The 23396-nt window shown below is 41.0% G+C and overlaps 1 protein-coding gene across 1 annotated transcript in view; it reads left to right on the forward strand.

Annotated features, from left to right (window-relative positions):
* Nucleotides 1-23396, forward strand: part of CAST (calpastatin) — a 99059-nt gene that overhangs the window by 47796 nt on the left and 27867 nt on the right. The window contains 18 exon segments of the mRNA XM_038401883.2: nucleotides 3728-3772; nucleotides 5148-5204; nucleotides 5325-5441; nucleotides 8735-8833; nucleotides 8941-8962; nucleotides 8965-9008; nucleotides 10525-10623; nucleotides 12217-12297; nucleotides 12391-12441; nucleotides 13329-13424; nucleotides 13505-13538; nucleotides 13541-13599; nucleotides 14314-14415; nucleotides 15432-15515; nucleotides 17068-17115; nucleotides 18365-18460; nucleotides 18930-19031; nucleotides 20461-20562. Of these exon segments, the coding sequence (XP_038257811.1) occupies nucleotides 3728-3772; nucleotides 5148-5204; nucleotides 5325-5441; nucleotides 8735-8833; nucleotides 8941-8962; nucleotides 8965-9008; nucleotides 10525-10623; nucleotides 12217-12297; nucleotides 12391-12441; nucleotides 13329-13424; nucleotides 13505-13538; nucleotides 13541-13599; nucleotides 14314-14415; nucleotides 15432-15515; nucleotides 17068-17115; nucleotides 18365-18460; nucleotides 18930-19031; nucleotides 20461-20562 (1338 nt within the window).

The following is a 23396-nucleotide window of genomic DNA, read 5'->3' on the forward strand; positions in this document are numbered from 1 at the left end:
TTCTTGAACCAGAAGACCTGGAAGATTAGGGTACTTGCTTCAATAACTGATTTACTTGACTGATGGTGTTAAGTGTGTGTGTGTGTGTGTGTGTGTGTGTGTGTGTGTGTGTGTATCAGAATATGTATATGTGTTTGCATGCATGCATACATACATATGGTAGGTACATATAGTGTACCCTTTCCATAATGCCCTTCATAATAGTGAACCTTTGGCTATAATGAACCTGGTCCCTGGATCCCACCTCTGGCCCCAAGGCCATGAGGGAGGCTGACAGCTCCTCCAGCCATGGCAGCTGTTCAATGTGTCAGCCCCGCCCCGCGGCAGGGCTCTTGAATCCTGGGCTATAACAAACAAATGGCTTGGATCCCCAGGGGGTTCGTTATAGCGAGGATATACTGTAGTGTGTAAATGCATGCATACAGACTGTGAATGTATTTGAGAAACAAAACTTCTTGATCAGTTTTAAAGTACATGGAAAGTCTAGAATAGTGGTTCTCAAACTAGGGCTGCCGCTTGTTCAGGGAAAGCCCCTGGCGGGCTGGGCTGGTTTGTTTACCTGCTGCGTCTACAGGTTCGGCCGATCGTGACTCCCACTGGCCGCGTTTTGCCACTCCAGGCCAATGGGAGCTGTGGGAAGTGGCATGGGCTGAGGGATGTGCTTCCTGCAGCCCCCATTGGCCTGGAGCGGCGAACTGCAGTCAGTGGGAGCCACAGTTGGCCAAACCTGTGGATGCAGCCAGTAAACAAACCAGTCCAGCCCCCCAGGGGCTTTCCCTGAACAAGCGGTGTCCCTAGTTTGAGAACCACTGGTCTAGAAAGTATCAATTCAGTATCAGATCAGTTTAAAATATATGGTCTATGAGGGGAAGTGATTTATTTTCAATGTGGAGTACAGGATATTTCACTCCTACCTCCAAAGTATTCCCTGTTTATGTGATTTGTATTATTTACTGAATACATTGATGTGGCGCTACATACTTTAATCGGCGGCTTCAAAATCTTTGTGTCGTTTGCACCCGTGCATGCATGTGCATATGCAGACACAATTTCAGAATTTCACATGTAAATTTATTGTGGATCTGTGCATGGGTTTAATATAGATTTTTTTTCTTAATTGTTGCATATTGAGTAATGAACTGTTCAGTAAACTTCACGGTGGGGTCAACTAATCCATGTAAAAGCTAAACACATCTAAATAGTAGTTTAGAATGCCTCTCAAATGAAAGAAAATGCTTGCAAAATTACAGTAGACAAATTTCAGAGTAGCAGCCATGTTAGTCTGTATTCGCAAAAAGAAAAGATGTGGCACCTTAGAGACTAACAAATTTATTAGAGCATAAGCTTTCATGAGCTACAGCTCACTTCGTCGGATGCATTTGGTGGAAAATACAGAGGGGAGATTGATATACACACAGAGAACATGAAACAATGGGTTTTATTATACACACTGTAAGGAGAGTGATCACTTAAGATAAGCCATCACCAGCAAGGGAGGGGGGGGAGGAGGAAAACCTTTCATGGTGACAAGCAAGGTAGCCTACCTTGCTTGTCACTATGAAAGGTTTTCCTCCTTCTTCCCCCTCCCCGCTGGTGATGGCTTATCTTAAGTGATCACTCTCCTTACAGTGTGTATGATAAAACCCATTGTTTCATGTTCTCTGTATGTGTATATCAACCCTCTGTATCTCCAGTTAACTGTAACTGTATTTTCCACCAAATGCATCCAATGAAGTGAGCTGTAGCTCACGAAAGCTTATGCTCTAATAAATTTGTTAGTCTTTAAAGGTGCCACAAGTACTCCTTTTCTTTTTCAGTAGACAAATTGCATGCTTTAATAATAGTCAAGTGGTTATATCCATTGTTTTATTTTAAATGTGATTCTATTGTAGGTGACTAAAAATATGGGTCCTTATTAGTTTGTCTCTGACTCTAAATGTGCCTACCTTCCAAGTAAAAATGCATTTTCTAAATGATGGCCTGAAGTTCAACTTGGGATCTAAAAGTCAACTTTCTATATGATAACTGGAGCTGGGCTTTCACTTAATGATTATGCAGCTAAAACTTACAAAGAATATTGTTGATGATACATGAGCCACTGAAATCTCCAGCTAACTCTCCAATATCTATGTTAACTATGAAGGAGTACAGTAAAAAACCTAAAATTAAAAATAATAAAAAAAGTCAGGCCATGTCAACATTGCAATGTTTTGCCACATCGCTGTATTCCTCAGGGGCATGATATGTGATGGACATAGCTGTGCTGGGAGAAGCCCCAAGGGTAAATGCTGTTATACTGGCAAAACTGCACTTTTACCGATATAGCTCAGGCTGGTCTATGCTAGAAAATTAGATCCACCTAGCTTCGTTGCTCTGGGGCGTGAAAAATACACACCACTTCACAACATAGTATGATGACCTAAGGCCCTGTGGAGATGATAGTAGATTGATGGAAGAATTTATCCGTTGACCTAGCTACTGCCTCTCGGGGAGCTGGATTTTCTCCCATCACTGTAGTAAGTTTCTGCGTTTTAGTGGTTTAAGTGTAGACATAGCCTTATTTTGCTTGGGGAGAAGTATAAGCTATGCCAGCAAAAGCACAGTTATGCTAGTATAGCTATGTCCACACTGGGATTGCTTTGCCAGGATAGTATACCAGTATAACTATACTGACATGGTCTCAATAAAGTGAGCAGATATGACTTAGAACAGGAGTGGGCAAACTTTTTGGTCTGAGGGCCACATCTGGGTATGGAAATTGTATGGCGGGCCATGAATGCTCATGAAATTGGGGGTTGGGCTGTGAGGGGGTGAGAGCTCCGGGAGGGGGTGAGAGCTCCAGCTGGGGATGCGGGCTCTGGAGTGGGGCCAAAATGAGGAATTCAGGGTGCGGGCTCTTATGTGGAGGCGCCGCCAGGTGGCTCTGCTCTCTGCCCTGTCCGCAGGTGCTGCCTCTGCAGCTTCCATAGGCCGCAGTTCCTGGCCAATGAGAGATGCAGAGCCAGCACTTGGGTAGGGGTAGTATGCGGAGTCCCCTGGCTGCCCCTATGCTTAGGAACCGGAGCGGTGACATGCCACTGCTTCTGGGAGCCACGGCATGTGCGGAGTGGGGCAAGCCCCCGTCCCCACTCCCCTGTGGGAGCTTGAGGGCTGGATTAAAAGGTCTGAAGGGCCGGATGCAGCCCAGGGCCATAATTTGCCCACCCTGACTTAGATGCTGCTATTCAGTAACTTTTCTGGAAGTAACCCACTATTTTATTTGTTGTGGTAATTCATAACCTCATATCTACAAGATATTGATTATACTTTCTGTATTTGGAGTTGAGATGAATCATTGTAATATTATTCTGAATGTGGCTGAAACAACTTTTCAGTTTGGGAAACTGGAATTATTGGTTACCTTTTACTCAGTTCTCTTATTTCATGGCCCAAGTGAAAAGAGTATATAAATAGAGAGTGTGTGTATGTGTGTGTGTGCGTGTGTGGCGCGCGCACGTGCGCTGTTTTGGCCATGCTCCAGTAACTTATAATGCATGAACAGGGTCCTGTGCAGGACCATGTGTTGTAAATTGGAGGATGAGGGCATTATTTATTTATAATACGCATATATTTGAGTGTTCGTGTGTATAAATATACAATATGTTTTAAAACATAAGAAGTAATCATCGTTAAAAAGAACTAAGCTGCTTTTTTGATCTTTTGTTCTGAATATAATTTATATATTTAGAGCACACAAACTGCAAAAGCAGAACCTGGAAAAGTAGCACTAAAGGTAAGCTACTTTTATTGAATCATGTGCGTTGTTTTTCTTCAGAGAAGTTTGTAATGATAAACTAAATCCTGCAACTAGTGGACCAGATGCTCCCATCTTCTCATATGGGTGAAAGGAAACAAACCTACCTGCAGATGAGGTAGGAATAGGAGCGCCGCATGTTAGGAGTTGACATAGCACATTTCTGGGGAGTAGACACTGTTGGGCTTCCCCTCTACCAGCAGAAAGAAAAGGAGTACTCGTGGCACCTTAGAGACTAACAAATTTATTAGAGCATAAGCTTTCGTGAGCTACAGCTCACTTCATCGGATTTCTAAGCAGAAACCAGCATTAAATCCACCATGCACCTTTTACCCTTTTAAGGCGTGTGGGCGGGAAAGAACAGAAAGCTGACATCACTGATTCTCAGGGAAGGGCAGTGCTCATAGAACTTGATGCAGAGTCTGCATTGCTGCATGGCTGCCTCAGAATTCACAAGGATATATTCTAGGCTTCTCCTGTGTACTGCTTTCTCTCCTGCAGAGTTTTCCTAGGGAGAGGAATAGGTGCCCTGTCTGCCTAGTAAAATATCAGGTTTTTTAAAGTTAATTTTTTTTTCTCCCTCTCTCTTCCTCCGCCCCTTAGTAGGGAGGGGAAGGAACCTGAAAACAAAGCAGAATGATTCCAATATGTGGGGGTTTTATTGTTTGTTTTTGTTTTTTGCAAGGACATATGCAAAGTTCCAGCCTGTTTTAATTTTTGCCCAAGATGAAAATATACATTTACAAGGAAAGATAACCCATACTTATAGGTTCTTCCAAGATCTTTTCTTCAAACTTTGAACTGTGAATGAATGAAGAAAAATTCATTTCCACACACCTTGACTATGCTTTTTCATATGGCACCTTGGCGAGTGTGTACTCGCCAGCTGACCTAGCTGAATATGAACTGTGCCTTCCCTTGAGATTACTTGAGATGCTACAGGAAAAGCTGTCACTATGAAGTAAACAAACAGGAATGTATAGCTAACAAAAGGGCTATAAATAATTTGAGAGAAGTATTTTTACAACCCTTTGAAAGACCCCTTTGTGTTTAAAGCCTGGCTACAACTACTCCCAGATGTGGCTTTCCCCTTTCTAGTATATAAGTCCCATACAGATAAGTGTTCACCTGATTGTGCCCTTAGGATGTGTATAATCTGGTTGGAGCAGGAATTGTATCTTCCTTTGTTTTTTTGCAGCCTAACACGCAGAAAATAATAATTTTCTGTGTCTCTAAATTGTCTGTCAGAACAGATGAAAGTTACGTGTATGTTAAGTAAACTAGACTAAAAATCTATTGAGTTGAATACTTTTAACAGTTAAATATTTCTAATATATCTGTATATTATTGACAGCCAACTGATTCTCAAACTAAACATCAATCTGAAGAGAAGCAAAAGGAACCTGGTGGGGTGAGTTATTTACGTTTTCTTCTGTTTGTTTGTTTGGTTGGTTTGTTCATTTTCTCAAACAAAAATACACGAATACTAAAATCTGTCCTATACATTAATAGCATATTTATGGTTGTACAGGCAAAAAGCCCATCCAAATCTTCTGTAGCAAAAAGTTCCAAAAAAGCTAGTCCAGGAAAAGCGGCCACCGGTCAGACTGAAAAGTCAACGCAAGTATCTTCAATAGAAGAACCAAAGGTAAAGCAGAAGTGGGGATCCCTTTATTACTTGTTTGTTTGTATTGAGGGAGCACCTACTAGCTCTAGCCATGGACCCCATTGTGCTAGGCATGTGCAAACACTGAACAAAAAGACAGTTCCTATCCCAGAAACAGGCTGCCTTTTTGAAGGTATGTGTGACAGCTTTTTGTGCTGCATAACTACAGCCTAAGCTACATTAAGCATGTAAAAACTTTACTGTTTGGCATTTAATGAGACCTTTGCATTTTGCTTATTTAACTTTAATAATACCTTGAATGTACTGATTCAAAAGTATTGATGAGAATAGTGTGCAAGCATTATCTACAGAATATACATGACTGAACATCTGATTGGAAACAGCCTCTTTTAATAAGTATTCTGCAATAAGGGTGTTCCACCAAGCTTCATATCCTCTCTTAAACCATTCTTAGCTTTGTAAGGTATTGTGGATGTTTTTGAAGGTGAACCATATAAAATCACTGGCAGTTGCAGGTCTGCCTAAGCCAGAAGCACTGCACATTCAAAACTGTTGTCACATTCCCTGCAAACTCCGCACTGCTCAGGCTCAGGCCCTCCTTTGGGTATGTCTGCACTGCAATGTAAGCTCAGGGTTATTGGAACTCAAGTTAGCAGACCCTGAGTTTGTTAATCTAGGGGTTGAGCATCTGCACTCAGTTGTAACCCAGGTTAGGAATTGTTGAAACCTGGGTCACAAACCCAGCGTCTCCAGTGCATTATGTGGGCCCAAGTCCAATCACTCGTATCTCAGACTTCCTGGCATCCTCCCAAAATGCGATTGCTCTAGCCCTTTGTTCATGGTGCTGTGTGGGAAAACTTGACTGACCACCAAACTTGACTGTTCAGAGGACAAAGAAAGTTCCTGTCTGACTGTGGAATACTTTTGGGAGACTCTGAGCACGAGTCCAGTGAGGCTGCATCTGCACTGTAAAGCAATAGGGCTTGAACCCTGGGTCCTGGCTTGATTCAGGCTCTGACCCTCCACCTCCATGGGATATTGGGATCCTGCGTCTGAGCCCTGGGTTAGCATGATTTGTTTGTAGACAGAAGAGGGGTTAGGCTTGAGTCTGAGTCTGAACTCTTGGATTACATTGCAGTGTAACATACCTTTTGTCAATTTGTTCCTCTCTTCTTCCTTAGTAAAACACGTGAGCAGATAGGGGAGCCTAGGGTCAATCAAGGGTGTGCCTTGCTCTGTTTAACACATGAGTGCTGCCCTACTTGATGTTTGGCTCCCTTCTCTGCTGAGTGTTTCAGGCAGATTTTTGAGTGCCAACGAATGGCCCAAATGTGGAAGAGGAGTAAGCTGGCAGTATGCAGATGTGCAGCACGGCCTCACAGCCTGCAGAACTCATGGGAGCTTAAGGAGAGGGGAAAGAAGAACAGAAGGGGTAAATTCAGAGGGGTCAAGGGAAGAAGAGGGCAGAAAGCGAAGTGGGAGAATAAACATTCAGATTACTCTGTCATTGGGTAAATCTCTCTCAGATGTCTGTCTAGGACTTAGGGTATGTCTACACTGCAGTGGGAAGTATAATTGCAGCACCTGCTGGCATACCCATGCTAGCGTTAATGTAGCTCCCATAGCTAAAAATAAGTGTAGAGGCAGTGCGTGGAACCCAGCCTGGGCTGTACAAGCACGTCTGGAACTTGAGGTACATACTTGCGTTGCTAGTCTGTGCTGATGCATCTACACTGCTATATGGAGTCATGCTAGCTAGAATAAAGCTAGTGTGGGCATTCTACCTGTGTTGCAGTCACACCTTTGATTGCAGTATAGAGGTATCCTGGGACTTGGTGACTCAGGCTAGATAACATGGACAGTGAGGCTAAAATAATTCCCTGTACTCCTGAAGCATGAAGACTTCAAAAGATTATAAAACTCTAGCCAAAATGAAAAAATAGGTAATTTTACTCTGCTAGTTTATATTTCTTCATATGCAGGATTTATTACAAGTATAAAAAACCAAGTTGGGAAGCTGAGTTCTGAATCTCTGAAATTCTCATTTACTGCAGCTTCCTCTGAAAAAAATGCTAATTCGCTGAACTAACTTGAGACTCGGTAGATGACAGAATTCCAATAATAGTAGCCGGTGATGGGGAAAAAAGATTGTATTTTACATTATGCAGTCTCAAGTCTATAACATAAAATAAAACAGTTTGAATGCAGTGTGCTGTAGATGTGTTGGTCCCAGGATATTACAGAGAAGGTATCTGAGGTAATATCTTTCATTGGACCAGCTTCTGTTGGTGAGAGAGACAAACTTTCGAGTTTACACAGAGCCTGAAGAAGAGCCCTGTGTAAACTTGAAAGCTTGTCTTTCTCACCAATAGATGTTGGTCCAATAGAAGATATATCCCAAATGCCTTATCTCTCTAATCAAACAGTTTATCTAATAAAATATTTGACACTCAGATTAAATTGATTAAACCAATATTGGTCATGCTATTTTTTTTAATAAGCAGTAAGTCTGGCAGCTGCTAGTTTGTACAGATTCCATGACTCTCCACAAACACCCCCTGCCCAGACACATTCTAAAGCTGAAGACACTCTGGGTGTAAAGAAGAGCCTAGTAACTGAGACAAACATTGTATATTCCCCAGCCTTCATTTTTTATTCTTTGGAGGTGGCGAGAGGGAGGAGTTTAGGGAATCTCCCCTCAAAGCCTTCCACTGCTTGGGAGCTACAAGGAGCAGCACAATCTGGCATAGCCCATTCCAGATGCAGATCCCATCTCCCTAAAGTAAAATCTGTCGAGAAAGGGAAGCCATGAAGGCAGCATGAGAGGCTAGGAAATTAAGGAGGTAAAACAGGAGGTAAAATAAATAAATAAAATCTCAGATCTCAAAATCTGCCACAAATCATGAGAGATTTTTACCCACAATTTTCTAACTCATTCCCCTATAAGTAAAACATGAAAGATATGGGGCTTTACAATCCAGTAAAATACTTACTAAACTTCAGTACCATTTGCTTTTTAATGAACTTTCTCCTTCTGCACCAGAAATCAGTGTGTCGTTTGTCCTACTATCTCAGTGTTATCAGAGGAACGAAAGAGAGAATCCCACTAAAACTGCACCTTTCCTTCAGCACAATTGCTTAGCAGCATTTATAATCTTTTTCTTGTTTATCCTTGAACTTTGCACAAAAGTTGTATTGACAATTGTAGTAATGTAGGATATTGCTAGGATGGAACATTTCCAATATAGTTTCTGTTTCTCTTTTTAAAATTGTTAACACAAAGTCATATAAGCATACACTCTTTTTTTCCTTAGCCTAAAACTGAAAATAAATCACTAGCTTGTAGTGCAACTACAGTTGGTACAGTCACAGTTGCTGGTTTGGTTGCGACATCTGATAAGCCACGTGCTGAGGTAGGTAACTACAGTCTAACACAAGTCAGCTGCTTTGTATAAACCTAACTCCTTTACACTGGCTTTCAGCACTATTTTCACCTTGTTTTTTTTCTTTCTTTTTTCAGACTAAAGAAAATAAATCAGTGGCTCATCTTCAGCTGCTGAAGCTGCACCTACTAAGCCACCTGAAAAAGTAGGTAACAATAAGTGAGCTGTAGCTCACGAAAGCTTATGCTCAAATAAATTTGTTAATCTCTAAGGAGTCACAAGTACTCCTTTTCTTTTGTGAATACAGACTAACACAGCTGCTACTCTGAAACCTGTCAATATGCTGACATATAAGCCCTCTTGTATAAAACACAACTTTCCCAATTCTTAATAGCCTTTCCCAAATCTAACAGTGCTATCAATAATACTTCAGTATGTTTATCTTTAAAAATAAATCTTTACAAAATATTAACTAATCAATCAGCTGATTACAAATAATCTTGTTACTGAAACTGAGAGGTAACTGGTAAACAGTTATCTTTGAAAATTGTTTTTAATGTCTTTTGAACTTGTACTGATTCAGAGCAGGTTTCTAGTTTTGGTTTCCAGGAGTTCTCTGCAAAGGATCTTGTTTCCTTCCCCTGCTCCCTTCCCCCAAAAAGTCTCATTTATACACCCTTCCATCAAGGTCCTAAATTGCAATGATCTGCATTGAATCAGAGAGGCTAGATGCCTTCTTCAGGGGAAAAAACAAACCCACACCAATTAAGTTCATTCCATGTGTGGTAGCTGCCCTCAGTATTATTTTGTTTTGGGTGCCAGTAGTGCAAAATGAGTCTTTAAGATCATGTTTGCTGCAGCTCTGCTAAATTTCGGGTGTCCACCATAGATTTTCATGCTCTCCTTTTTAGCAGAAATAAAAAGTCTGTTTATGATTGTGACTTTTTGTCACTCTGTTGCACCATATCAATGTCTTATCTGATCTGTATTTTTTTATAAGATTAAGGGAAAATCAATAGAATTTCACACCCCCCCCCCCCCACACTTTTAAACCAGTAGAACAAGAAGCTTAGCTGATACAGCATCTATCGGAGAGGAGGCAGTTGAAAAGTCTAGAGCTAGAACAGTTCTGTTTTTATGTGAGCTTTTCCTACTGGGCCAAATCCTAGCCTTGGCTTTCCTGCAGTTTGGAAGCTGGCCAGGCTGCATAGCTCTGCCCCACTGTAGGCCAAACTTAATGGGTCGCTATCCTGGTTAACACACAAAAAAACCTTCCGTAAAAGCTACAATAATCTAATCACGATGGTGTCACTTTTAATGGTTGATTTAAATAAAGAGGAGCTAGATCACTGATTATTTGATTAACAAGCAATAGATTACTGGATTTGACTCTACATGGACAGATTTTCTTCTATGATCCCAGGCTCATGTAATGTGAGTACTTCTTTGCTGAGAGCTGACTGAAGACAGGGGAGAAGATTCTTGTAAATTTTAGTGAACTCCCTTGTATGCATGTATGGAGCTGACAGGCACAACAGTAAAGTTTTGTATACTCCTGTACTTGCATAATAACCTAAATGTAGACCTTTTATTGTTAGATTTAGAGAGTTTTGTCTTTTTTTCTATTTCTTTGCAGTCTTACATTAATGTTACACATTGTGATGCATCTTTACATGCTGTGCAGTGCATTAACTTATATAACTGTCTGCTTATTTTTCTAGTCTGATGTAGATAAGGCCTTAGATGACCTGATAGATACACTAGGAGGACCTGAAGAACATGTCTCTCCTAGTCCAGTCTACACTGGCCCAGAAATTACGGTATTGAATTTCTTACATTACTTGTTATCATACAGGCTGAGTAATTATCCCTGTGATCTTATAACATTTGAAATAGATTCACAATTTCTCTGTAAAACATAAGGAATACCTCCCACATGATACTGATGTTGTTTTTAGCTGTTAAGAAATATTGCAACTATAGATCTACAGTAGAACACAATGGCAAAGTGTCAGCAAACTGGAAAAAAAGTTGCTTTGAATTGGTCACTGTCACAGGGTCTATGCTGGCACTCCCACTTTTGTGCCTGCACCCTGTGTTTAGGCTGCTATAACAAAGAGTCCCACCACCTTCTTCAGTGGTTTCACCTTTGTGTCTTGATTTACAGTGTTCTTGTGCAGTCCCAATTCTCCCAACAACAATCACACCACAGACCCTTCCCAGGGTCTTCTGGCCCTTGAGGCCTTCTAGTAGGTAAGGAGACAGAGAAACAGCCCTCCTGTCTCCTCGCAGGCCAGCCCCTTCACTGAGGTTTTCCCAAGGCTTTTATAGCCCTCCCAATCTTTAGCCCAGCTGTTCCCATTTGGCCCAGCTTGTTGCTTTGACCTAGCCCTCATTAGGGCTTACAGCTGGGCTCTCTGCTGCATACCCATGTCTCTATACCTGGCCTTTTGACCAGAGAGCCATCTGCAGCCAGCATTTTGGCTGGGCTTTAAAGGGGGTTTTACCCCTGCCCTGTCACAGTCACCAGATATGGGCTTGTCTGACAGATTTACAAAAGAACATGTTTTTATCAAAGTTGCTGAAAGGGAAGAGAAAAAAGTTTGGATAGGTGAAGGGAATTCTCTCTACTTACTTTTTTACTTGTCGTATAGTGGAGCATTAGGAATCTGAGACGATGTTCATTTCTAAATGTGGATATAGGGGAAGAAGAGAGATTGCAATCCCAGTTGATGGGGAGGATAAGGGAGTTGTTACTAGTAATGGAGAAGTAAGGGAGTGGAGTAGACACTAAATATCTCAAATTCACATCTATATCTACATTAAAAGATTGAGATTGACCATTTATTGTACTTGACTCTCTCTTTTCTCAGAAGCATCATTAGTGAGTATGTCACAGGGTGGCTGGCCCCTTGAAGAGCGAGAAGGGCCACTACAACTGTGAATGGTCAGGTGACCTCAGTGAGATTTAAAAGAGATACCTGGGCGAGGGGGAGACATTTGATGAGTCAGAGCCAGAAAGCTCCAAAAAGCAGGAGCAGCAAGCCATCCAGCAAGGAGTGGAGGAAGTGGGAACCTACTGGGGAAAAAGCTCTGGGTGATGTGGTGCTCAGCGACCACAACATGGAAGATTCCTTAAGGAAGGACAGAGAGGCAAAGGGGACCATGCACTGGGAGTTGAAGCCTGGGGTGGGCTGAAGAACTGGTTTTGTTAATTTTGTCTGTGTTGGAAGAATAAAACTGCCTGAAAAGAGACTCTGGGTGTGGCAGTGGGTTCTTTGTGAGCTAAGGAGAAGGCCAGTTTATTAGAGGGTAGAATGACATTTTATATAGTTATCTTTGTAAATTAGTAACTTAAATTTGGTTTCAACAAACATTAATACAACAATATTAACTTACTGTTTTTGTTGCAGGATTCATGTTCTTCTGCATATATTGAAGAACTGGGTAAACGGGAGGGTGCTATACCTCCAGGGTACAGAAAATTATTGGAGGTAAGTAAAGTGAGCAAAACAAGACATGCAATAGAGTTCTGCTTGTATAGTGGGATTATCATCCATTCACCACAGAAATAACTCTTCTTTCAGGGTAAAGGAGATGGCCAAGCTGTCCCCCCAGAAAAAAAAGAACCACCTCAGGTAAGGTTAGATTTACATTTCAAAAGGTAAAAATAAGTTATCATCAGGTTCTTAGGAAAGTTCTAATTAACTTCTTGCGACATTAGAAAATGCCAAATTCTAGGAGGTGCTGACCACATGCAGTTCTCGTTGAAGTCAGTGGGAAGCCTCTGGAGTTTTAGCACAGAATTTGTAATTAACATAGATGGGTCTTGGAAAACTGAAAGAAATTGAAACAACTAAACCAAATACTTCTGAGAAATTGAACCTGATAATATTAGACTAGCTATTGATAGTTATGGATGCAGGAATCTTTGAGTACTTCGTGTGACAAAGAATGCTCAAATCTGTGTGCTTAGCAAGGTCATAAAAACAGCCATACTGGGTCAGACCATCTAGCCCAGTATCCTGTCTTTCGACAGTGGCTAATGCCAGGTGGTTCAGAAGCAGTGAACAGAACAGGTAATCATCAAGTGATCCATCCCCTGTTGCCCATTGCCAGCTTCTGGAAAACAGAGGGTAGGGACACCGTCCCAGCTAAGAGCCATTTATGGATCTATCCCCCATTAATTTATCTAGTACTTTTTAAAACCTTGTTATAGTCTTGGCCTTCACAAAATCTGCTGGCAAAGAGTTCCACAGATTGTCTGTCATTCCTTTAGACTAGAGTTTGATTTCACTATAGTTTACAACTAAAAGAAAACAAAAGGCTGCATTTTGATGTGAAGTGTATGAAGAAGTATAGGGGTGTTCTTTCTGTGACTGCTCTGAGACAAAAGTATAACAATGACCCCTTAAATACAAATTGCTACTTCAGTAAGCACACAGCACACATGAATTATAAACTAGGTTTGACAGTCATTAACCTTTGAATGCTATCCATAACCTATTATGCAATTTCTGTTTAGAAACCAATGACAGATGATGATATTGCAGATGCTTTGTCATCTGATTTTACCTGCAGTACTTCTACTTCTGGAGAGGAGAAGACAACTTTTAAAGAGGTATTAATTTTGCCAACTAAGGATTTTTTAACTTTTGCAATTTTGCCAGTAATCAAATTTTTCATTTCTCCTTATAACAGAAGCCAACAGAGGAAGGAGAAATTGTAACAAGCCAGTCACAAGTTCAGTCAGGAGTTCAGCTCCTCCTAAGGAGAAGAAACCAAAACTGGAAGAGGTATAGATATTCCCTTTTTTGACTAATTTAATTCTAATGATACATCTGCATTTAACATACTTCATGCCAAAATGTGGGCCTGATTCTGCAAGACATTGAACATCCTCGGTTTCAATTGAAATTCTGTTGAACATATTAAATACAACAGGAATTGCAGGTGCTGAGAGCCTCTCAGGAGGTGTTCTCTGCATGTTACAGAATTGGGCCTGTGTAGGTCAAATAATTCTGCTATCTACAGGGCTCCCATAGGCCCGAAAAATGTAGTGTGAGAGCTGGTTATGAAAATGAGCTTGGCATTTTTAGTTGTGTGGGATGCTTTTAATATCAGGATAATTTCATTTCCTTGTACTCATAAAATTGACCTTTCCTTCCTATATCTGGAAAGATAACATGTAATTTCTGCTTCAGCTAAGACCATGCAGTGAAATAGTCACTGTCTGTAGTGATGGGGTCTCTGCGTTCCTCTCTTTGAGAAAGTTTTTAGTTTGATTAAAAGCTGCCGGTGTGATCAGACTTTGCCATCTGCTGCCCTCTTGTGTTAAGGAAATGTGAAGCAGAGCATAAATTAAAAATACTGTTTTCTCTCTTTTTGAGTGCAGACACACAAGCACATTGCTTAGCTCCATACAGAGTGTAGAGGAAGAGACATGCAAGGTAAACCCATGTCTTTTTATGAATAATCACAATATGATTTGCACATTATCTTAAACCCAGACAGCAATGAATGATGATGCACTAGATGCCCTTGCTGATTCTCTTGGTGTACCAGAGCCTGAACCCAAAGAAGACCTTGGTTCCATTGTAGAAGTCTCAGAGGTATAATTAAATGTGTAATATATCGGCTCCCAAAATCCATTTTTCTAGGTGTTGTACAAATGCATAAGAGGAGAACAATCCATACCCCCAAAATTTACTTAAGTGACAAAAAACAGACAAAGGGAGTAGAAATGGGATACAGCTTACCAGAAAAGGGAACAGAGTAATGACTGGTGTGCTTCTTGTTGGTTACACTCTCTGTTTTTCCCTTTAACTCTAGTTCTTGGGTTTGGGGTGGGATGGAGGAGTTACAATTAATAGCATTTTCTTTTGTAAATGGTTCCTGTCTGCCTTTTTTAATGTTGTTTTTGTATTTAGCCTGAATCTCTTCAATGTCTCTCTCTCTCCCTTTTTTTTTTTTTAACTTTAGTGCTCATTTGGTATTTAATCCTTGCATGTTTTGAGTTCTAGCTTTACATCTAACACCACTCGCCTTATGTTATTTTATCCCTTTATCCATATTAAGTAATCGCACAAAGGGGAGTGACAGGATGGTAATGGAAAATTAGTTGCCGTTGAAGGGGTCTGGAGTGCTGGTGCTAGTTCTGAAGGACTCTGGAGGCATTAAGAGGTGCAGTGCTGGGACTCCATGTCCCCAGGTGTTGCGCAGTGGGAGAAGAGATACAATCCTACTAGCCCTTTGTCTCTTTCTGCTACTGATGTGGCCAGGGTGGTGGAGGCTGCCAGGAGAATTGGGAGCTTTGTATTGTGCCCCCTGAAGGCCTGTCGAGGCAGTAGCCTGTGAAGTTTATGTCTCTGCTCTTTGTCTTTGGGTTGTGTTTGAAGAGTAACACATCACGGCCATGTTCTACACTAGTGTTAATTTCAAAACAATGGGTTTTTTAAACTAAATTTGGCATGAATAGACCATAGAGGCCCTCAAAGCATAGAATGGCTTAATCTGATTTTAGTGCCTTTAGAAAATTTAGATTGGAATGATCCTCTTTAGTGAAGAGGGACTGTTGGTGGTTTTTCCTGGAATTTCTGTACATATATTTTTGTTTCCTTTTCTTCAGGCAAAAGCTAAAGAGAAAAAAATAAACAAAGCTGGTGAACGTGATGATACAATCCCTCCAGAATACAGATTGAAACCAGCAATGGTAATTTTTCATCTCTACTTTCCTCATATAAATTATAGGTGTCTGACTAGCTCTGTGGTTGTGTCACAGGCAGGTAGTGAAGCTGGGGAAAGTAAAAAGTGGTGGAACTCTATTAATGACTAACTCTGAATACACCCTGCCTGGGTGGCTCCTGTATCTTCCCCCCCATCCCTTTTCCCTTCCTTGAGGGTTCACTTAGAACTCTCCACTGTCCCTCAGCGTAATGTGGTTGATGTTGAGGAAAGGAACATATAGACTTCCGAACAATGTTGGCATTTATTTGGAATAGTTTCTCATGGAAAGTGCCAGAAACACCATTTTATAACTGGATGTGTCACTTATATCTATAAATAAATATTGTAGGGCTCATTCGTTCATGAGGTCCTCACAAACACAGTAGAGGAGTATTATCCATATTTTACCGATGGGCACGCACAGAAAAGGAGACTTATTCAAAATGATCAATACTGATGCAGTTAACAATGTAGACGTTTCAGCTGTCATCAGTAATAGTCATCAGTGGGTTTCAGTAGTAGCACATTTCATTTTGAATGGGGCAGTTTTTACCTCTGAGACTTTGAGTGTGTCTGATTGCAGACCTGTGAAGCTGACCTAAATAAGTTGACATTCAGAAGATTTTCTTCAAAACCATAAAGACTACAAAGTTAGGGCCTAATTTACTATTGAGTTATCTCCTGTTTTAAAATGAGTTAATCCAACATAAAACTGAAGTAATGCAGTGGTGACTGGCCTCCGTGCTAGATTCTCAGTAATGTTCTGGCTCCTTTGTGCCACTTAGGTATTGCAGCAGTATCTGACCAGCTGAGAATTCTCCTGATATGGGGGTTCTCTCAGATGATCCAGAGCCAGTATACACGGGTTCCTATGTCACCCGTTCCTTGGCCTAGATATCTGTGTTTGAAGGCGGAGTAATATGTAAGTGGTGTGGCCAAAATGATGTGTTCCTACTTTCCCCACTTGGCATACAGTTACTTGAAGACCATTGCCAGCTGTTTGTAGGTTAGAGCAGACCTAACTAAATATGGCCAGCCCTGAGACTCAGGAAGCCATAACAGGCTCCCAGATGATCTCCTCTCTGCTGCACTGAGTGAAAAGTTGGTGCAGCAGAGAATCTGGACTAAATGTTTTCTGTAAATGAAAGCTTAAATGCTGTAGTAGGAATGGCCTGCCAGAATATATATTGAAATATATTCTGGCTCACTTTGTGCCTAGTCACAGTTTCTGTGGCCTCCCTCTTTTGGCAGGCCCCATGGAAGGGGTTGAGGAGACCTGCTGCTCCTATCCTGTACCATGAAGATAAAATGCTGTGTCTGTGGAATTCTGTATTGTTAGTGTATGTCATCAAATGTGATATGGCACAGATTTTGCTGAATGGGTATTTTCATTTGTTTTCTTTAATTCTTGGGTGTATACATGTTTAGATACCTTTCCCATTGCAAATAACCTAAACTTGCGATTGTTTTGCTGGCATGGAAGCCATATTTTGTAATAATAGAAGAAAACTAACAATAGTATTTGTTTTTCCCTGCAGGATAAAGATGGGAAACCATTATTGCCAAAACCTGAAGAAAAGCCTAAGGTTAGAAAAGTAACAGTATTATGAGATTGTCACTAGATATTCTGATGGTTTCCTCTTGGGTTTTGTTTTCCATTTTTGTCCTCTATTCTCCTATGTTTCTAGTATAACTACACAATCTTGGTCCCTATTTGAAGATGCAGTTGTTTACACACTGTATAAATGTAGCTGATTTTTACTTTCTAGCCATCTGTCTCTAACTGATATTGAAGTTGAATATTATTATTCTGTAGGTGGATCATGTGAATATTTGAGTAATACTGAAATGCTTCACAGTTCTGGGCAACTACATCTGTATTCCCCCTTTATTGTGGTCCTCCAACGGCACCCATTCTAGGCTCCACAGAGGTGCCTCAGGTGTCATGTCTCTCTTGGGTGGAGACATATGTCACTCTCCCTCCTGACCAAGCTGGAATATTTTCAGGCTGCAGAGTCCCCTGACTATACTGTGATATCCCCAGTTAAGCAGATCATGATAAACAAAGTAATTGCCAGAGGTATAAGTTACCACACAGCTCTTTCTGAGTAAGCACATTTATTCTTAAGATAAAAGAAATAAAAGAACCTACATGCGTGCTAATAAATGATGATACCATATGCCTCCCATTACCTATATGTGATCTGTACTTGAAACATTGTAATAATGTGCTGTCCTACTAAATGTTATACCTAATCTACACTTAAAACTTAAGTCAATGTAGGTACAGCATCAGGTGTGTGACAAATTCACAGCCCTGAGCACCATAGCTATGCTGACCTAACTCCCAGTGTAGACGCAGCTAGGGCGATGGACGAATGCTTCTGTTGACCCAGCTACTATCACTCAGGGAGGTACTGTTTCCTCAGTAATGGAAAAATGCCTTCCCTCACCATAAGCTGCACCTATGCTACGGGGTTATGCTAGCATAGCTACGTCAGTGTAGACGCCACAGAGTAGACATAGTCTAAGTTTTTAAAAGCAACAGCATAAATGACTTAAAGTCCTCTCATGAAATAAGTTATACTTTGCTTTTCAGTAACACTGTAAACAATTTTTAAATGGAATGTTATTCCAGTAAAAATCATTTTTAATTACAAAACTGGACAAATTCTGGAAAGAATTTTCTCAAGAAATATTCATTAACTATGGATATGAGGTATATTTTAAAACTTACAAGGTGCTGACCAAGCAAGTTAATCTAGAATTTTTGTAAAATAAAACCAAATTGTATCAGTCACTTTGTACCACATTTGTGTCCATTTTGTATTGCAGCCTATAAGTGAATCTGATCTTATTGATGAATTTTCAAAAGACTTTGTCTGTCCTGCACCACCTGCAGCCCAATCTAAACCCACTGACGCATCTAAAGTAAGTAAGTCTCCTTTGATCTTAAGTAAAAAAAAAAATCTTTTTAATATTCAATGTTCAATTTCACTGTCACTGGACAATTTTAGGCTAGAGGAACACTTAAAAAAAAGTCCATGGTTCTTAGTTTTATATTCCATAATATTCTCTTCCCAGAAATATCTCCTCATTTTTCTTTTCTCTATTATTTTTTCTGTTGTCCTTGGTAGCACTAGTTCAACTACTGCCTGTGTAAAATCATTCTGCCTACTCCTGTTAGTGTTGTGACTGGTTTTAGTGTAAGTTTATGCTTTTAAAAAAAATGTTTGTTTATTTATTTTAGTATTTTACGCTCACTGTTATTCAAACAACCTTGCAAGAGCTGTTCTCTGTTGCATTTGTTGAAAGGTTTACATCTCCATTTTCTTTTTCTGATTTTTATTGCTTTGTGCTTCAGTGAATTAATAAAGTTCACTGCATTGGTTTCTTTCAGGAACCTGCAGTTACTGCACCTGCAAAGGCTCCTGCGGAGGAAGTTGTCTCCTCTGCTGCAGTTTCTGCTGTGCAATCATCAGCTCCATCAACTACTTCTTCAGTGAGTAACCTGTAGAGAATCTGAATTGGTGCTAAAGTAAAAGCTCAAAGCTGGTTAGTGAAAAGTTAGAAAAGTATGACTTTGTGGAATACTATTGCAGACTTTACAGCCAAGCACTTAAGAATAATCTCTTCGTGGTTTAACTGTATGATATAGATTGAATTTCCTAAGGGACACCTATGATTTGAACTCTTGTGATGCCCTCTGGCATTTTTTCTGAAACACCTCAAGCATAGTGAAACTATTGTCTATGTGCTTCAAAAGCTTTCCTAAATGCTTTTTAAGATTCTGTTTATGAACTTTTTATTGCCAGTAAACATACACTTCAATAAAACATTTTATGAAAAAACAACTGTCCTCCTATGTATTTGGGAAGACTATATTACTGGCAGACCTCCCTACCTCTGCGGTCATGGAGTATATAAATCTAAACTTGTGGAAGTGTCTAGCTGTTAATCAGGTCTACCTGGAGAACACTCTGCCAAAGTCTTAGAGGATCTGTGCTGCAGTGACACACTTTAGGGGGAAAGGCAATTTATGATTAGAGCCATACCAAATTCACGGTCCATTTTGTTAAATTTCACGTTCATAGGAGTTTTAAAATGTTAAATTTCATGGTTTCAGATATTTAAATTTGAAATTTCACGGTATTGTAACCATAGGGGTCCCAACCCAAATTGGGGATGGGGGTTGCAATACTGTAGGGGGTTGCAGTTTTGCCATCCTTCTGCGCTGTTTCTGGCCAGCCGTGGAGCTTCCTGCAACTGGGGGAGGTTCCCAGAGGTGGGTCTGACCCAGCCCTGGGAGTGGCCCGTGCAGAGGAAGAGGAAGTCCCAGCTGGGTCAGGACTAGTAACTAGAGCCCAGCACACAGTAGCAGTCCCCAGCTCTGGAACCAGCACTTGGGGGCTAAAGGGGCCTTTGGCTGTCTGTATGTGGTGGGATTTGTGAGCACAGTGCTCCCCGACCATGGTGCCCTGGACGATCACCCACCTGTAAGGCCAGCCAAAAAGTGATGACCTCCTCCCATACCATGCCATCTTTGCTTTTGCGCTGCTGCTGGCGGTGGCGCTGCCATCAGAGCTGGGCACCTGTCCAGAAGCTGCTGCTCTCTGCCTGCCCAGCTCTGAAGGCAGCACAGAAGGAAGAGTGGCAGTCCCGTGACCCTCCTATAATAGCCAGATTTCACAGGGAGACCAGATTTCACGGTCCATGATGCGTTTTTTCATGGCCATGAATTTGGTAGGGCCCTATTTATAATTATTGAGTTTTAGTATGGATAGTCGTATCTTCTTGAGTTTTGCATATGTTGGTTTCAAAGTAAAATTGTGTTTATAATCTGCGGTTAGAAATTCTGAATATGTTTCTTGAAAAACAGCTTGACATCAATAAAACTGCAGATGTGTCTAATAACATCTAATGCTTTGCAGGCTGGACATGCGTCAGATGAGGCAGTGGATGCCTTGTGTGGCAGTCTAGGAAAGAGAGAGCCTGACCCAGAAGAAAACAAATCTGCTGTGGACAAAGTGAAGGTATTAAAATAGCCAGGCCTTCAAAAAACACTTTGTAAAATTAGTTATCCTGAGTTATTTGTATTAACTTAAGATTAAACTATGTACAGGGGCCATATTTTGCCATCTATTTTTAAGCAGAACTTCCCGTTTAAACCAAAGAGGGAATTCAGTTTAGAAACTTGTGAAGAGATCCTTGGGGTGCAACCTGGACTGTGGGAATGCTGAGCCTTCCAAACCCATCAAGGGCTGTCTGTCACCCTGTGGTGCTGATATCCATCAACAAGTCTCTGACAGGCACTGCACTTACACAGCCATCCACAGGCAGAGATACGCCCAACTGTGTTACATGAATGATCTCCCAGCCACTCATGAACCATCAATAGAGAGGCTTCAGCCAATTCCCCCCAGTTTTGGAATCTTACACCCCAAAAGTATACTGTCTTGCACTGCTTAAGGGTCCCTTGGACAGTGCAAACTCATTAAGTTCACCACATCTTCATAGGAAAGTGGACAAGCACCAGCTTTGTAACCTGAGCTGAGATTCCCCAAGCTCTTCAACCAAAACCACGGTTTTAGGTAAATATAAAATAGATATATTAACTACAGAAAGATAGATATTAAGTGATTATAAGTAGCAGGCATAGAGATCAAAATTGGTTATCTAAGAAATAAAACTAAATTTTAAGTCTTAATTCTAATTTAAACAGACTAAGCAAGATCTGAATCCATCTCCGACCCTAGATAGCACAGGCAGCTTACAGTTCCTCAATACACAGACTGGTCCCAGGCTGAAAGAGGGTCCAGTCTCCCTAGTTCAAAGTCAGTGTCTTCCAGATGAACTTTCAGGTGTTGAGATGTGGGGGGAAAGAGGCCAAGTGATGATGTCCTTATCTTAGACCTTAGTCCATCCTGTGCTTTGCTGCATATTGGGCTAACACATTTTCCATCCTTGCTTATCAACTGCCCTTCTCTCCAAATCTTCCCATTTCATGTTGAGGTGCTTGATGTCTTTCAGAACTGTTCGTTTCCATGTTATTTGTGGTCTTCCTCTCTTTCTTCTTGCATTTTCTGGCTTCCATTCAAGGGCGGTATTTGGTAAGCATTCTTTTCCATTCTCAGCATATGTCCTAACCACTGATGTCTTCTTTTGTAGATTATTTGTGAGAGAGTGCCTTGTCCAGTCGTTTTTCTGACTTCTTCATTCGTCTCTCTCTATCTCTGTATGTTATTCCCAATATTCTTTTCAGACATTGGTGATGAAATGCATCCAGCTTTTGTCTCTCTTTCTTGGTAAGTTGCCATGTCTCACTGCTGACAATAACAATTGCTTTGTACTTGTTCAGTTTTGTCTTGAGAGAGATGTTTTTGAGTCTTCCAAATGCAGCGTTTGCCTTCCCGATTCTTCTTCTTTCCTCGGAACTAGTACCGTCTTGGCTGATGGTACTTACAAGATACGTATAATTGTCCACCCTCTCCAGTTTCTCTTCTTCAATGTAATTCAGTCCCTATATTCCCCATTAACATGACTTACATTTCTTTGCAATGTGTATCTCAACCTATCTTCTCCATTATTTCTTTTCCTGTGGTTTGTGCATTGAACACATTAAGTCAGGTTTCACATCATTCTCACTGTTGGCATCTTCATTGATAAGAGCGATGTTGTCAGCAAAGTCTAGATCAATAGCTTTGAATTGTTCCATTTTAGGCCAATGTATCACTATTGCAGAGTTTTAATCGTAGTGATGACTAGCATAAACATAATAAAGAGACAGGAATGTGCACCTGCCTTATTGCCTATCTTGATGCCGAAATGGCGTGCTCAATCCATTTCCACTTTTAATATGCAGCAGTTGGCGTAGAATGCCTTCATAATGTTAGTAATTTTGTTTGAGAATTTGATATTGTTCCACAATTTTCCATGGTTGTTCTCTCTGTTTACACCAGGTATCGGCAACCTTTGACACACCCAGGGAAGCCCCTGGTGGGCTGGGATGGTTTGTTTACCTGCCGCATTCGCAGGTTCGGCTGATCGCAGCTCCCACTGGCCGTGGTTTGCCATCTCAGACCAATGGGGGCTGCATGAAGGGCGGCCAGCACATCCCTCGGCCTGTGCCCTGCCCGCAGCCCCCATTGGCATGGAGCAGGGGCTTTCCCTAGCAGGCCGTTCGCCAAAAGTTGCCGATCCCTGATTTACACTATCTAATGTCTTTTGAAAGTCCACAAAATTGATGACTAGACTGTCTTGGAATTCAATTGTGTTCTCAGTAATCCGCCTCATGGTGAAAATAGTGTCTGTGCACGATCTCCCTTATCTAAATCCAGATTGTTGTTCACGTAGGATGGTATCCATCATTCCTTTCATTCTGTTCAGGAGGACTGCTGCTAATACTTTACCTGTAACAGATAGAAGTGTTAATCCCCTCCAATTTGAACAATTGTTTAATCACCTTTCTTTGGTATCTTGATTATGATACTGAGGGTACATTCTTCCGGCACACTTCCATCCTCCCTCCATAATTTTGTTGCACAGTGAACAGATGACTGCTTCCATGTCTTCACCTCCATTTTTAGGCATACTCAGGATGAATGCCGTCCACCCCAGGTGCTTTGTTGTTTTTCAGCTTCGCATGATGTGGGGTTTTTTTGTTAAACTACTTAAGATAATTACCTCAGATACAGCTATATCTAGGTCTAATGTTTATCATGGTATAATTCCAGTCTTGTAATTGCTTCTGGTTGGTTTAGCACTCTTTGAAGTGTTCCACCCATCTATTTTCTTGTTCTCCTGTGTTTCAAAATTTCTCCTTGTTTCCCTTTCACTGGGACACTTACTTGAATTTTGATCACCTATG

Source organism: Dermochelys coriacea, chromosome 5 (genome assembly GCF_009764565.3).
Source record: "Dermochelys coriacea isolate rDerCor1 chromosome 5, rDerCor1.pri.v4, whole genome shotgun sequence".
NCBI lineage: Eukaryota > Metazoa > Chordata > Testudines > Dermochelyidae > Dermochelys > Dermochelys coriacea.